At 27.8% G+C, this 17,577-nt stretch overlaps 2 protein-coding genes across 4 annotated transcripts in view; one reads left to right on the plus strand and one right to left on the minus strand.

Moving 5' to 3' along the window:
• Positions 1 to 5,682: 5,682 nt before the first annotated feature.
• Positions 5,683 to 17,577, minus strand: part of LOC145838150 (uncharacterized) — a 31,931-nt gene continuing 20,036 nt past the window's right edge. Inside the window, exons 15-19 of one of the 3 annotated variants that reach the window (XM_082945699.1) lie at positions 9,751 to 9,808; positions 9,257 to 9,324; positions 8,693 to 8,850; positions 8,060 to 8,270; positions 5,683 to 6,193 (exon numbers count right to left, since the gene is read on the minus strand). In XM_082945699.1, coding sequence (XP_082801825.1) covers positions 6,086 to 6,193; positions 8,060 to 8,270; positions 8,693 to 8,850; positions 9,257 to 9,324; positions 9,751 to 9,808 — 603 coding nt within the window. In that variant the 3' untranslated portion in view covers positions 5,683 to 6,085. The remainder of the gene's footprint in view (positions 6,194 to 8,059; positions 8,271 to 8,692; positions 8,851 to 9,256; positions 9,325 to 9,750; positions 9,809 to 17,577) is intronic. The other 2 variants (XM_082945697.1, XM_082945700.1) reach the window with 2 other exon arrangements.
• Positions 11,122 to 17,347, plus strand: LOC145838151 (EGF-containing fibulin-like extracellular matrix protein 2). Its single transcript, XM_082945701.1, has 7 exons — positions 11,122 to 11,290; positions 11,975 to 12,108; positions 12,364 to 12,470; positions 12,920 to 13,100; positions 15,048 to 15,251; positions 15,657 to 15,759; positions 16,009 to 17,347. The coding sequence occupies exons 1-7, from the start codon at positions 11,136 to 11,138 to the stop codon at positions 16,625 to 16,627; spliced, it is 1,503 nt and encodes a 500-aa protein (XP_082801827.1). The 5' UTR covers positions 11,122 to 11,135; the 3' UTR covers positions 16,628 to 17,347.

The raw sequence follows: 17,577 nt of genomic DNA on the forward strand, positions 1-17,577 counted from the left end.
TTAGCTTATTATCTGAAATAGCCTCAAAAAAAGAAAATTAGTAACTTTTCTGTTGAATAGAAACTTTTGAAATAACTTAAAAATCTAAGCTATACTGGCTTTTAGTACAAATAAACTGTTTAATTTCACACTTATAAGATTCAAAAGTAAAGTACAAAATAGAATTATATAGAATTGATACAAATGTAGTTTTTGACTAATAAATAAATAAAATTTATTGTTTATAAATAATAATGTCATTGAAACTAATACAAAATAAATACTAAATAGAAACAAAAGTAACATTTAAGAACAAAATGCATATTTGTTATTGAATAAGTCAATAAACTTTAAAAGAATATTTTACGTTAAAATACCATGTGAGTTAATTATTTAAACTTTGTTAACTTGTTATATTTCTTTCAAAGTTTTGTTAATGTTCACCCTTGCATTTTAAAATTTAAAAGTTTTGTTTGAAAACTTAACTTTCTTATGCAAATTTATACATTCCAAAACAAAATCAAATATATTTTAAAATTTACATTAACTAAAATGTGCTTTTTATGTTACCTGAAAAATAGACTATAAGTGTTTCAAAGTTGTAACATAATCAGCTATTTTCAAATTATTACAGTTAATTCTAGTTTTTTTTAACATCTTTTATTTCTATTTTTTGAACAAAACCATCTTTATCTTCTGGAAACTTTTCATAAGTTTCGATTATTCTTAACTCAGGACTTCCATCGATGTCTTTATTTGTTTTCACATCAGGTGTTTCACCCATATTTTTGTTTATTTTCAAAGCAGGAAATTCACCCATATCTTTGTTTACGTTCGATTCTTCTATTTCGTTCTCAGACAAATCTCTTTTTACATTTCTTTTAGTTATGTGGCAAATTGATTGGTAAATGAACAAAGTAAATAGAAGAAGTTTGATTGTGTTTCTCATTTTAAGTTATTTTTTTTTGTAATAATAACTGCTTTGAAAAAAATTGTTTAGATAATCGTAAAAACAAATTATATTTACTTTGAAATAAGTAATTTATAATACTTTGGTAGCTAAACTGAAAATAAAATAGGTGAATATGTTGTTATTTGTTCAAAACAAAATGTGCCAAAAGCAAAAGACGCCCTGGACAAGACATTAAAAGGTATCCAAGTTGTGTGCGACTTGATAACCGAAAGGGTTTTTTCGTGCACCAGGTCCTCGGACAAAATATTTTGAGCGTCTTGTTTTGTCGTTCAATAAACTATATATATATTTAATTGATGAATTGTTTTATATTCTTCAAAATTTAAAACAACTTCAAGCAATAAAACTAAGTTTAAAATAAAACCTATGTTGACTTTTTAAAGTATAATACAATATATTATATATATGTTATTTGTTAACTACAAAATCTTGATTTATTTTAAAGAGTTAAAACTAAACGACCTTTATCTAGTTTTTATTTCATTGTATTTCCATTTAAACAAAATATAATTCAACATTTTTAGTACAAAAAATGTTCATTGAATTAATTAAACTTTGCATGTTTTTTAGACCTGATTGAAAGTTGTCCGTTTCAAAGATCTTAAAAAATTATTCTGGTTGTTAAAAGAAAGCATAATTAATAGCTTACAAAATTAGTGACTGTTTGATAAAATTAGCACTAAGTGTATAAATTTTTTTTCTCGAATGTTAACTATTATAAGTAAACTACAGAATGGTCTAATTCTAATACATATCCTTTAGTACTTTTGTCACTTTTCGTCTAAGAATAAATAATAATAAAATAGCATATACAAGTTTTGTATTTGTATAAATCTGGACAGTTTTTATTTTTATATTGATTACTTTCGCTGGTATTTACAGCTTTATTAACTTTTTACAAAAAGTACAAACATAAATTATTTTGCTTGCATATAGAAAACACGTTTTAAATACTAATATTTGTTGTATAAAGCTAATTGTAATATCTAACACTTTGACAACCCATATTATTACTTTATAAAACTCTTAAACTAAAAAAGAATGCATTTTGTAAAAACAAAAACTTAAATTGCACTAGATTTCATGCATATAAAAAAAAAAATTTTACTTATATATAAAATTTTCAATAATTTTTTTTTATTTTTTAAGGTATTACTTTACTTATAAACGTGAGTACTAACTTTTTTAAACTACTTTTGGAAAAAAATACTATTTTTTTCAAGTATTTATAACTTTAAAGAAGAAAACAATGCAAAATTAAAACTATGAAATAAAAGCTTCTTTCAAGTTAAAATAACAAACTATAACCTTAAAAAAATAAACTAAAGTCTTTTATTTATTTGTTTAATATCAAGCATAAAGATTTGAATTCTAACATCAAACACTTTTTTGATCATGTTTCAAAAATATGTTTAAAAAAAAGAAACTAAAAATGACTAAGTACTAAGTTTATGTATTACAAAATAACAAACTAAGCAGATACTGTTAACAATTCAAAGAATTCAAACTGAACTGTTTTCAAAAACCCTCCTACGCAAAATATGTTTAAATTCGGCTAAGGTATTAGTTGTATCTTAATACAAAGTAATTTTAAAATATTTCGAAAAGCAGATCATAAATTTAATTTATAACAATTAATTACTGCCGTTTAAGCACAAGATTGTTTCCTTTCAAAAGAATTTGGTTAAAAAGATAAAAGCGTGTTTTTCAAATTTTATAAATCGATCAATTAGTTTATTTTTAATTTTCAGTACTAAGTTACATTGTAACAAAAAAGTCATTCTAGCATTAACTTATTTGTTTTTGATTTTGACTAATCACTTTTTTTGTATTGAACCGACATAAACTGTTGTCCAAATAAAATTTTTCTAATAAATTAAATATTATATTATTAAACAAAGTAATACAATCATTAATTTTCTAAAAACTTGTTTTACAAAATAAATTTAACAAACAAGTTTTGAGTTTAATTAGTGAAGCCTGTTTTTATTCCAAAATATACATAAATACCATATCGAAGATGAAATAAGTTGTTTTTGTTATAAATATTTTAATTTTATTTATTTAATTTTTGTATAGATTGTTTTGATCAAGTTTTTTTATTTAATAAAATTTTAGTAAACATTTTCACTCATTTTAAAATTTCAAAGGTAATTGTTTTCCATGAAAATTTTCTATTTATTTTAGCTCATATTTGAAAATAAAAAATAGTCAAATTGAAAAGGTACTAGTCCTGGACGTCAAATTGTATCCAAGTGGAAGGTTTTTTGTGTACCAGTTCCTCGTACCAAATATTTTTTGCGGTTATTTTTTGAACAACAATACTTAACTATGATTACATAATTTAATGCAATTTAACAAAGAAGTTAATGCAGTCAACTTATTATTTTTTGTAAGTACAGTCATCAAAGTTTCAACTGTCCTATTTTTGAAATAGTTTATTAATATTTGTTTGAATGGAAAATTTTAAATCAAACCAACGTTTGACAGTACTTTGTAAGTAACGAGACAATATTATTCTTGTTTGGTATAGCAGAAAGGTTTCCCCGAGTTGAAGTTATTGCGATTAATTAAGTTATAATAAATCCTCGCTTATTAATAAATAAAGAGCTCAATTCTGAGTTTTTACTTAGAAAACTTTTATATTATTGCTTTGAAAAGATATGAATTAGATTTAAAACATCGGTGATAGTCTACAAAGTTTGATCTTTCTTATACAAAGAGACAAGTTACTCGGTTGCGACTGACTGACGAGTTTCAATAAGAACGAAACCAGTAGGTCTCAGTCTACCGAAGGCTTGTGGTCTGATGATCAAAAATTCTGTTTACTTCAGCTTATTAGAAATAAGTACACAGCAGGTTACAAGTATTGGTCAGCGGGTCATAGTTTTTTAATAGTAAGATTAAAAACTTAAATTTTTTACTAAAAATCGTTAAAATACATCGTTTAAATTTAAATCTAGTTTAACTGATCTTTAAAGAAAAATTACTCAGTTCTTGATTATTTATCATTCTTTATCTAGTAGTTGATTTGTTAGTTTTTTTGTTAAGGAGTTACCAGCAAAACATAGTAAAGTTTTATTCCGAATTTCACTAACCCTTACCAAAGTTTAGGCTTTAATTAAAAACTAAAAAAAAAAAAATACACTTAAATTCTTTATTCGACATAAAAATCCTTTTTCCTAGCGTATAAAAAAACAATTACGATTTATGTTTTTATTTTAAGTTTTGTAAATCATAAAAATTTGGTGGGGAATTTAATTTTGTTGTTAACAAAAACAGATTAACTAAGAGGTTTGTTTTTACGTCTAGTTTTAACTTTTGTCTTACTTATTCAATTTATCCAGTATTTATTTATGTTTTCCTTATTATGAAAAAAGTTTTTTATAAATTTTATTTTTTAAACGTATACTGGAAAAACATAGTACATTTTAAGATCATCAACATAACTTTGGTAGTAAACTAAATTGTCCAAATTTCTTAATACTAAAGCAGCTATATAAAATACTTATATAAAGAATTGTATTTTTTTTGTTTTAGTTAGATGGAAACTTTTTTAAGTTTAAAAATAACATATTTATCTTAATATATATAAAATCAATGGAAACTTACATGTTTAGTTTCGAAATTCATGAACCATAAATAAAAAACTTAACAAAGTGCAATATCAGGTTTCTATTTAAAGTAAAGTTTAATAAAAAACCTTTGGAGCTATTTTTCTAGATTAAAGTTTATTTCTATTTTGTTACAGTTTTATTGCAAATAATTTATCAAAAATAAACTAAAAAACAGTTTAGTTTCAAAAGAAATCTATTTAACAAACAGTAGTATTTTAATCAAGTATTTTAGTTTCATTTATTACGCATAAGAAAAACTCTATTTTAAATAATACTTAAATATACATTTAAACTACCTTCAATAAACTCAAAACTGAATGTATTAAGAGCCGAGCTATTTTTAACCGAAAAAAATCCAAATTACATGTTCCACCTCACAAATTAATTTGTGAAAATATTAAAACTTTAATAAACTTGAAAAAATTCTGCACAGCGGTCGGAAAAATATTTATTGCTTATTTAATCTGCCGAGGCACACCTATAAAATGTTCCTCAAAAAATTTCCAATCCTTACGACAACTGCTGTAAAGAGTGAATGGGGGGATTTGAAAATAAAACTTCTTTTTGTCGGAATTTAAACTTGAATGCTATATATATATAAAGTTTATTGTTGCAAATTTCGAACATTTTTTATTGTTTTCCATTTATATTGTTGCACATTTTTGTAGCAACTTTTAACTGTCGTAAACTTTATAAACTCACAAGTTTGCGATACAAATTAATTAAGTAAGATTAAAAGATTATAGTGCACCGCGTTCAAAGTAAAAAGCTGTTTTTATTTAAAATGTTAGTAAACACAAAAATTTTATCAACACCACAATAAAGCAGAAATACTTTAAAGAACCAAAAAAGTGTACAAGGTATTTCAAAAAAAATAAAAAACATATTAATTAACCTGAAGTTTTTAATTTTTATATCACTTAAGCTTGACAACTAAAACCGAAGCGTCAATTTCACAAACCATAAATTTATCACAATTTATTATTTTATAACATTTAGAAGAAACCTCATTACATATATAAAAAGGTTTAAAAAAACTTTTAAGAATTTATGTACTTAATCAAGTGTCACATTATAAATATTTTTAACTTTTCAAAGGTTTTATCAAACGATAGAAAATAAATGAGAACAATATTTATGAGGCATATATATAAGAACTTTTTAAATTGTAATATGTGTATTTCTGTATAAAGACTGTTATCAGAAAAATACTATTTTACGAATATACACACCAAACTATCGTATCAAAATGTTTTATTCAAATAATTCAGTTAAGCAAAACTAAGAACTAAAATATTTTCGCTAAACAACAAAATCTACTTATACTTTCAAGTCGTCAAAAATAAAAAACTTTTTAACTATTTTAGTTTCGAATTTATAAGAATCTTATATGTTTCAATGACGAAAATAAAAACCTTCCAGTAAAAATTGAAGCACTTTTTTTAACAATCTACTCGCGAGAACCTACCTAACATCACACTTATATTATGACGTCACTGATCATAGTGAGACGTCACTACTGCTGGGGGTTGCCCTGGTTGGCGTCGGTAAGCGGTACCGTGGTCCCGTCTTCGTTTGTGACGTAGATGGTTCCGTCGTCGCCCTGGGTGATCGTCGTGCCCGGCTGTTAGGAATAAAATAAAATTTAGCATTAAAATAAATAGTTTATATTTTACTAAATATACATAGATATAGTTTAATTTATTTGATATTAATATTTTAACTGGTGTAAATCAAAAAATCGTCACTTTAATAGACTTTAGAAACATAACTGCTACTTCTTAATTGTATAAACTAGATAGAACTAGTCAACGCAAAACAATATTTTTATGATAGAAATATCATGGCTATATTTCATTAGATGTACATGGTACCATTTCTATAAACACATATCTTTGTACTTGTAAGGACTGTAGTAATTAACATGAGTCCAGTTTACTTGAAATTATTTTTAGTTGCTGGTTGATAATATAAATAAATATCTGACAGGTGTTTTAATAAATAAAATAATACTTACTAATTTTGTTACTAAATAAATGATTTATTTAGTTTTACTTTAGTTTGAATTTGTATTTAAAAAATTGTAGTTATAGCAATCCAAATAATTTTTCAAGTACTTAAAACTGTTGACGTAAAATATTTGTTTTAAATATTTGAAGAAGAAAAAAAGCAAAGTGTAATTTAATTTACGTAAAATATTTAATTCTAAATGTGATTAATTTTAATACATCAAATTAAAATTTAAAAGTAACAACTTTATAATGGATTATGTTTCAAATATCAATCTGAAAATATTAATTTTCATGTAATTACCCGGCAAAATTTTTATCACGCTTAATTAGAAATCATTAGCATCAATCTATATATAAATATTATTATAAAATGTTGCCAACAAATAAATTTCAAGAAATTTTTCAGCAAAAATTTAAACCTGACGATTTTGTTTGACTTAGGAAATCCTGCTTAGAGGGGAATTAAAATATTAAATTTTACGTGAATTTCAGACAAAAAACTTTTTCAAAACTCTAAACAATGAACAGTTGCTATTTAGTTAAAAATTTCAATTAAAATTTTTAGACCGGTAGCTAATTTTTTCTGAATCAAAAACATTATTCGCGTTTATAAGTTAGCAAACATTTTATTTATTTTAACCAGTTTACAAACTAATTACAAGATATCCTTTTGAACTTAAAAAAGAAAACTTCAATGCTATAATTTTTTTGAAAATTTCTACCAACAATCTTACAATAATTACCAATAATAAAATAATTTTTTAACATTCTGTGTATTTAATCTCTTTATAAGTATTGAATTCTATCCCTAGCATAAGACCTTTTTCTTCCTTATTAAATTAGTTAACTAATTAAAATACGCATACTTTAACAATCATTAAAAAGTATGTAAAACAAAAACATTTTTTATCTTAATTTTAAAAAGTACTTTTATTAATGAGGAAAGAACAGTAAAACTAATAAATCAATTTGTTACCTACTACATTAGATATCTGTATCGCGTGTAAGATAATAACTAAAAATAAATAAATATATTTAGTTGAGACATAGGCATTGTCAGCGTGTATAATAATATTACAATGAATAACTCAGGGTTGCTAATTTTTTTGAGAAATTATTCAAGGTTTTCAAAAGCACACCTTATTGAGTCTGATTTTAGTTTAAAGTTGAAAACTGCTCTAAATAGTGTAAAAACATTGAAAAAATATACTGTAAAGCTACTTTAATGTGTTTTTAATAATAATATTTTGATGATGACAATTTTTTTTTATCTATATGGTTAGATTTTTTGAGTCAAATTAAAATTTTACTACTTTAAATGTAAAAATTGTTTAACATTCCAGGTTTCCAGACTTTTTTTGCAACCGTGATAACTAAAACAAAATAAATAACAAAACCCACACGAGAAGCAAAACAAGTCATTGCATTTTGTATCAATGTATATTAATTAAACAAATAAAAATCTATAAACTTCATACCTGTGACATAACAAGCCCATTAGCAGTCTGGATAAGAGTGTACCCCTCCGGAACCTCGATGAACTGCCGGTCTTCCCCTGTCCCGATCTGTATGATCTGCGCCCCGTCAGTGCTGGCCGGTATGATCTGGCTCTGTCCCTGGTCCAGCTGGATGGTCTGTCCCATCTGGTCGACCTCCTGTTGTTGTTGGACCACCTCCGACGTTTGCATTCTGTTCAATTAATTTTATTAAAAAAAATATTATATTGAATTTAAAAAGGTAAACAATTATTGTAGTTGTGACAGTAACTGTAACTTATAAGAATAAGACTCTAAAATCAAAAAACTCTTGAAATTTTTAAATAAACTTTATAAGAACTATATATTAAGCATAAAACATAAAAAAAAAACTGAAATTTATACTGGAATTCTTAAAACTGGAAATTAATAAAACTTCAGACAAACAAAATATTTGATTTTATTGCAAAAAGTCTTTTTAAATTATTTAAACCAAGAAATCTTATACTTGAAAAGACAAAATATTAGATTAAATTTATAGAAAATATAACCAAAATAAAAAAAAAACAAGACAACCCATTTATACAATTTATAAAACATAATAATTAAAACATCAAATATAATAAATAAACAAACTGTTGTTGTTCCTCGACTTTCTGATGAACCTGCTGCTGCTGCTCGACTTGCATCTGATTCGGATCAACTTGCATATGCTCCACGACCTGCTGCTGTGACGTCACTATGCTGGAATCCATTTGCGATGACGTCACCACACTTTCGCCCAATGACGATATCTAACAAATATTTCGTTAGTCACTGATATTAATCAACACATTTATTAATTGCTCAATCTAGTTGTGTTGATCAAAAAAGTTGATAATAAAATGTAAATTTATTGCTCTATTTTTTTTTATTCACTATATTATTATTATTTCAATTGCTTTCATTTTAGTTATTGGTTCTAGTTTGAAAAAATTAATTACAACTCTTCATTTCATTTACATTTTCTTTGTAAAGAAAAACAAAGCTTTACTATTGATTAACAAATGCTAAGTTTAAAAAAAAATAACTATATTTTTTTTAATGGTCAACATTTTTAAAAGTCATATAAAACAAAACTATTTTGCATACACTGAATTTATCCATATCATTCGTTTATTTACAAAAACAATATTTATTATTGTAAACAGTTATTATTACCTGTTGGTTACCGGTGACAAAAGTGACTTGAGAATTATCAATTTGCTGCTGTTGTTGGGATACCACTCCTTAAAAACAACAATTGAATTAAACATTTAAATATTATATTTCTACCTAATAACAACAATTGAATTAAACATTTAAACATGTTTCTCCTGGTTATAAAGGTAGTGAGTTTTATAGGCAAATATTTATTTATTTTATTGTTAAAATTGCAATATTCTTTTGTCTTAAACTAATTTTATTTAAATAGTAAATAATTATACACCCAATTTTATATCACTCCTTAATAATAACAATTGAAAACATCGAACAATAAAATTAAACCAATTTAATAAAGGCAATGAACTTAGTAAGTAAATATTGAAAAAAATACATACAATGAAAAGTTCAAAATTATAATTTTTTCATAAGCTAGACATTTTCAATAGATTCACAAAAAAAATATTAAATTATAAGTATTCACTAAAAATGAATACAATTGTAAAAAATACCTTCCATTTGAGTTTGTAATTGATTTGTGTCCAAACCTGAATCAGATACTGCATTCATCTGAAAAATATAAAAACTTATTTAAAAAACTTAAAGGAAATATTATTGCTATTAAATATCAAAGACATTATAATTTTTAAATAGAATTTTGTGCATAATTACTTAACATTATTAAATAATTCGTTTGAACAACTTATGATTTGTGTTCTAGTGGTTATCAAAAACTCTTCGTATATACATTAGCTTATTATATATTTTGTAAATGTTCTTTTATATGTAAGCACTTAACCTTATTAAACTAATAAGTTTGAAAACCAATCATAAATTTTAACAATACTGTACAAATTCTTTGTATTACGATATCCCTAATTATCCTACATAATTGAGTTAATAATAACCTCACAAATACGAAAATGATTAACAACAAAACGGAAATATATAGGGGTTGTACTGGAGATTACTGCATTGCAAACAATGCTTAATCTGATAAAACTTTCAACAACATTTCCCTGCACGCAACAAAATTAAAACAACAATTTTGTACTTTTCAGGTCACAAAACTCGAGTTTGCACTTTGAAAGGTTAAAGACTTTTCGAAAGAGGCAATTTATTTTCAAAAGGGGATAAAGTAGAAAATTTTGTAAACAAAATAGGCTTTTATTTGAGGATAATTAGCATATTTCAATTCAGAAACAAGAAAGAAACATTTTGAGACAAATTCGAGAGAACTGAAACATGAGAGAATTGATGAAAAAAGGAAAAAGTTTTGCGAATATCCTTTTGAAAAGTGGCACTTGCCTCCTTAGCGTTGAAAGTTTCTTTTCAGTAATCGGCTCCTTGTGAGCTCACAGTAATCAGATAATTGCCTCTTAATTAATCAGCTAGCTTGTTAGTAAGATAAGAAAGCTCGCATGTCGATATATACTTCGTTAGCAGAACTTGTTTGTTAGCATTTCTAGATAATTGTTTAACAGAATTTTGTTGCAAGTTTTAGTCAGGGGTTTTTAAATTATTTTTATTTTGTTAAAAAACACTTGAGGAATTTTAAAGTTGTCATTTTGTTACAAAAGTTAATGAGAATTTTTGAGGGTAATATAGACACTATAGTTTATTAAATTGACTTTAATTAACACAAACAGTTCGTTTTAAATTAGAACTGTCACGACATAAATACAAACACAACAATAAATAAATTGAAAAAACTGATGTATAAACACAAAAATAAATAAAAAACACGATAAAATATTCAAACATAAACAAAATAGCTGCAAGGCAACTATTCTCAGGTTGATTTGAGAGATAAAATATTTTCGAGATATTTTCATTTAACGACCGGTGCTATAGCGTAATTACACCTTTCTCTTTTCAGAAATATTTATAAATAGAAATGAAACTTTGTGCGGCAATTTTGCTGCTGTCCTGTGTCGTCACAATACAGGGCAGAAGGCACCAGAAGAAGCGTCATCATGACAACATGGACGTTAGTAGCCATGACAACAGAGACCCGGATTTCGACGGATACGAATGCGCGTTCGGATACGAGTGAGTTTAAAAATAATTAATTTAAAAAAAATAATTTCAGGACAACATGTAGATTACTTGGGCAAACTGCTTAAAACTAAGTCACTCAACAAATTTAGAAACTTTTAAACAAATTTTGTAAAAAAACCGTTAAAAAGTTTCTTTGTCTTGTTTACTTTCGTTGTCACTTTTTCATTGACACGCAGGAAACTTTTAACCTTTTTTCCCATCTTTCTTGTTTGTTTACAATACAAGTTGCAAGGCGCAAGTTATTATTGCGGCGTGTTCACTGATGCGCGACGACGATTTTGTCGTTGTGTTGCCTGGCAACTTGCGCGGGTTAATTACCTGCTACAAGTTTGAATGTTTCCATGAGTTTAAAAGTTTTCATGTTTTGCCACAAAAAACTGAAAAAAATTTTTGGGAAGAAAAACCGCAAAACTAGGGGGCAAATATTTTGAAAATTTAAATTGAAATAAGAAGTTATTATTTTAACAAGTACCAGTGACATTATAACTACAAAAAAGATGTTTTACAATGCTACACATATCATAGCACAGATTTATCAAAGAGAAAATTACCAACTGTCTACATAACTATACTTTCAAGAAAAACAATCAATTTATTTTCAGACATTTTAAGTTCGGTTTTTAAGAAAATTATTTAACTTATTTTTAATTTTTTTATTCATTATTTTATCCCCAGGTACTCGATGAAAGACGGATGCGTAGACATCAATGAATGCATGGAGTTTCCATGCAAACACGGTCAAACTTGCCAAAATTTGATGGGAACTTTTGAGTGTCTCTGCCCAAGAGGACATAAACTCAACGAAACTAGTTAGTTTGTAGTATGTACTTTTATTGTCACTTTTTCATTGACACGGAGGAAACATTTAACCTTTTTTTCTACCTTTCTTGTTTGTTTACAATACAAGTTGCAAGTTATTATTGCGGCGTTTCATGATATGATTTAGATATATTATTTAATGATTTTGATAGATTTTTTTGATGAAATTGTCATAAAAGGTCTTTGTATAATTTTAAGTAGCATACTTGTGATATTCATTATTGAAACTTTATATTTTTCAACAGACGATTGTGTGGACATTAACGAATGTGATCTTGGTTATTGTGGAAAACATACTTGCATTAATAGCGAGGGAAGTTATTCATGCATATGCCCGTCTGGATCTAAACAAGTGAGTTAAACAAACAAAAAAAAAAACCTGAAAACTTAACTTTAGGGAGTAGTATAGCCAAATTGAAAATTTTTCTATAGATTTTGAAAGAATTGAAAGTTCAACTTTCATGAAAAAATAAACAAACATTTAGTAATAACTAATTCTTTTTAACTGTAACTTTCTGCAACATATAAATACTTTTCATGGTAACTCTTAATGGAATTAAAATATGTTCAGAAACACAAATTTTGTACAGATAACTTTTGTTAAAAAAAGACTTTTTTTGTATATCCTTAAGTGTCACTTAGCAGATAGGAACACAACTATATATATTATATTCATCTACAGCTTTCTTCGAAAAGATAGTAACACATTTTTTATTCTACAATACTCTACACCCAACCGATAGGGAGGTACGATTTGTAAATGTAATTTTTCTAAATATTTTATTTTAAAATTTTTAACAGATAGGGAGATACTGCAGGGACATCAACGAGTGCATCATGAACCCGTGCGAGGAAAACTCCGAGTACTGCATCAACACTAGGGGGAGCTATAGGTGCGAGTGCAACATGGGTTACGTACGCAATCGAACGAACATGGGCTGCGTGGACGTTGATGAGTGCGCCACCGGTGACATGTGTACTGGTTAGCTTAAAACATTTGTATATATGTATATATATATATATATATATATATATATAACATGATATGGACTGACTCCATGACAAACTTTTTTTTGAAATTTTAGTTTTATTGTCCAATTAAGGAGAAAATAAAATACATTTTATATTACTGATAGCGATTTAAACTCAAGTTTAAATATTTTTAAAATTTAAATCTGTCTTAGCTAAAACTCAGCAACAGTTTTGAGCCTTTCCACTTCATTGTCATTACCATAAGCTCGTAAATCAATCAGGGTTCTAACTTTTATCCCAAAAATTTACTTGTGGTTTTCCTGACCTTTTCCACTAAAATATTGTAAACCTCAGCATTAAAAGAGGTTCTAACATATTTAAACTCGCTTAAAAGATGTATGTTTAACCTCAGTTACAGGCTTTTTACACAGTTCCGTCTAAAATATTTTATTTACTTTTTTCAAGTAGGAAAGAGTGTGTCGAAAGTTTATAAAGTGATGTAATTGTGTGTTTGATCCGATCTTCTTATATAAATCTGACACAATTCAAACTTGTATAATCTCTCGATATCTTAATTACTTGTCATTCTTCTCAAAACCAAGCGACTTGTCAGACCACTTAATTACAGATCACCCCTCAAACTTTCAAAAATATCGACTTCAAAAAAAAGAACTTTGTATCAACTACTGTCAATCAGTGTGCAATGAATTGACAAACTTTTATTGAAATTTTAATTTCAGCTTTCCAATTCCACATTTCAAAGGGGATTAGAGCTTTGAAATTGGAAATGTGTGATTATATAAACTCGCGTAAGCGGATTACCCAACAATGAGACTGTTTGTCTGGCATTCCAGTAGAATATTGGCGCAATGTTACTACCAATATGTGCCAACGAATACTTTCAAACGTCTGACAATTTGCACTAACACGTGTCTATGTTGCATTTGGAACTTGTAACTTTCAACAAAATATACGAGACTTTCTACAACAGGAAACAGAAGATTTAGACTTATTTTTAATACTTATGCCAACAGGCAAACTTATTTGGCCAGAAACTTTAAAACTGGGAATACAAGTTCGTCAAACGACTCAGATTTCTTATAACTGTTAATACTTTGTTTGTTTACTAGGTTATTTCGTTTATCAAGAATACTTAACAGATAATTTACAGATTTTTATTAGAGGCGTAAATATATATATATATGAGACTTTTTACCACAGGCCTGATTAGAATGCAGATACGAATGTTTTTGGTTTTTTCTCTGGTATTTCGGTTAGCGTACATTTCAAACTAGATTATCTGGTATTTTACAAAATGAGAACATTTGTTTTTCACATTACACTTGAATTTGTCTAGTTTTGTACAAATTAAAATTTGTAGCGTTTTTTTCAAGAAGCTAACCAAGTATTTTTGCTTGAAATTTGTTTTTCACAAAATCCTTGAGTTCCTACAAGTTTCTGTGTTTTTACAGAATGTTTTTTTTTTGGTTTTTGTAAAACTGATTGATAGTTTTGTTTTGATTGTTTGCAATTTTTACTCAAACCATCAGTTTTACTATTTGAAATTTAAACAATCGAAATAAATCAATAATACCACACGTTTAGAAAATCAATAACCACCAATATTTATTTTAAACATCACGTAATGTTTTTCAATTTAGGTTTAAACAAACAATGACAGATTCGTGGTTAATATTGAAACTAGTTTTTACTATTTAGTTCAATTTTTTTCAATGATTTGTTTTTTTGTGACCAAACAAAAAAAACGTGAGTTTAACAAATATCAAGGTTCTAACAAATTAATCCCAATCCCTAATATTCTCAAGAATAGCTCATTAAATAAGAGATTTTAAGTGCTCATAAACATATCAAAAGCAGCCAGAAACCAATTCTAAACTAAAATTCCAAATATCTACCAAATGTTTCACATAAGTAACAAATAAATTCTTCTGAACAGCATACGGAGAGCACTGTGTAAACACCCAGGGAGGTTACGAGTGTCAATGCAACGAGGGTTACAAGCACGACGCTAGCGGGAGGTACTGCATCGATATAAACGAGTGCGACTTCAACACATCTTGCTCACAAAACGCAGAGTGCATCAACACCAAGGGAAGCTTCTACTGCAGATGCCACCGGGGATTCGTCAAGAACGATGAGGGTGGGTTGCTAGGGTTCGAATCCCGCCAGTAGCACTTTTTGTGTTTTTTAAGTCTTTTATTTTTACTTTTGTACTTTTATTTTTACTTTTGTACTTTTATTTGCCATACTGAATTTAACTCGTCTAGTTAAGAAACTATTTGCATAATTAAAAATTTCTGGTTGTAGCATTTAATATTGTCCAAAAGTTTGCTAAATTAAAAGCAAACGAACTTTATTAATTAGCAACATTGGTTGCAAGAGCAATTAGTCATAAGAAAGCATACAGCAGAAAAGAATGACTAATATTTGAAACTTATTGAGTAATGTCCAAATTAAACTCGCGTGTGTTTTTCATTATCTCTATCAATATCTCTGCTAAATATTTTTCCATCCTTATTTTTAAATATTACTTATTTTTTTAAAGGTGAATGCACAGATGTGAGAGACTGCAGTTTGGGAGAAGGTCAAAAGTGTCAGTGGAAATGCAAAGACGTTCCCGGAAGCTTCGAATGTCTATGTCCTTCTGGGTGAGTTGAATAGTTCGTATTATCTATACTATTTTAGTCTTAAAACAATTCTCTGACCTCTCTCATAAAAATATTTCATCAACTCAGTAAAATATTTTTTTGAAGTCTTTATTTCTTTTAGCATTTTCCACGCTTCAAAATATTTACAACAACAAACAATTTTAGATAAATCTAAATATATTTATTGACTTTCCAAGATAATTTTCAGACTTTTTAAAACAAATGAATTCATTAATTTTATATTTCCAGATACGATCGATCCGAGTTCGCCTGCATCGACATCAACGAATGCGACAACAACCAGCCGCTGAGCGGCAGCGTCTACTATGACGTCACAACGGACAACACGTGCGGCAAGAACTCCACGTGCGTCAACACCAGGGGCGGCAGGGAGTGCGTGGGGACGGGGGAATGCCCCTCCGACGAGTACTACCAGCACGTGACGAGGACGGACGAGTTCAGCAAGAGGCAGATCACCACGAACGCGTGCAGGCGGAGGTGCAAGGCGTTCAGGGGGGAACCGGAGAAGTACAAGGAGTGCAAGCAGCTCCCGATGAGCATCAACAACCACTACGTCGACATCACATCAAACCTCAAGGCCCCCAAGAAGATCTTCCGGATCAAGATGAAGCCGCGGAGGAGGCGGCAGCGGTACGAGTTCGAGGTTAAGGAGGGCGACGAGGAAGCGTTCGGGCTGAGGCAGGTCAGCAGCAGGAGCCCCACAGCGTACCTGTACACCAAGAAGAGCATCAAGGGGCCGGGGAAGCACCGGATCAAGGTTGACATGACGACGTACAACAAGGCGGGAAAGAAGAGGGACACCCGCATGGTGACGGTGACCATTTTCGTCAGCCAGTACGAGTTCTGATTGGATGAGAACACTGATGTTGGTTCGGAGTGGAAACTGAAATAATTTTTAATAAAGTTGGAAGTTTTGGAGACAAAAGTACACTCTTCAGAAAACACAACTTTGTTTTTTTGCTTTTTATTTGTTTAAAGTTGTTTTTTTGTTTAATTGTCAAGCTGCAACTTTTACTGCTGCACATTTTAATTGAAAGACTTGTGCCTTGAATTTATTAAAAATTTATTTTTAAATGCCTTATACACAATTTTTTTTAAATTTTAATTGAAAGGTTTGTGCCTTGAATTTATTAAAAAATTTAACTTTTTAGTGCCTTATACACAGCAGAGTAAAAAAATGAAAAAGAAAACTTTTAGTGCCTTTAAAATCACAATTAAATTTAACATCAACAACTGTTTAAAAATTCCTCATCTTTTATTAATTTTTTAGCTTGAATCGTGAATGTTTGTTAAGGCTACGCATACACTGCTATGTACATACGATTAATCTTTTTTTTAAATAAATGAATATTTTTATAACTAAAACTTCAGTACTTGCATTAAAAAATTTTTTAAGTTGTCTTTATTTTGTGTAAAAAAACAGCAAGTGCCTTTGTAAATTTATACGAAATCACATTTTATTTGTAACAATAAGAAAACGTTAGAATTTTTTTTCTGTAATTATTTTCTTGCCATGTTAGACTGTTATACGAGTTTTTTTCGTGAATTTTAAATAAATGACTCAAAACACAAAACCGTTTTCTGAAAACTTTTAAAAAGTTGTTTATGTTGGCAGACTTAATTGAATTTTCGAGTATCTGCCCTTAAATATACAGAAAGTTTCTGCAGTTTTTCATTATATCAACAACTATTCAAATTGAGTGTTTTTGTCATTTCTTTTAAGCCTTTTTCGAAAAATCCCTATTCAAACAAAAACATTCAAATGCAACTTTTAAGCTTTCATTAGGTGCTACCGTG

The sequence above is a fragment of the Thalia democratica genome, chromosome 6 (genome assembly GCF_965202585.1).
Source record: "Thalia democratica chromosome 6, ktThaDemo2.hap1.1, whole genome shotgun sequence".
In the NCBI taxonomy this organism is placed as follows: Eukaryota; Metazoa; Chordata; class Thaliacea; order Salpida; family Salpidae; genus Thalia; species Thalia democratica.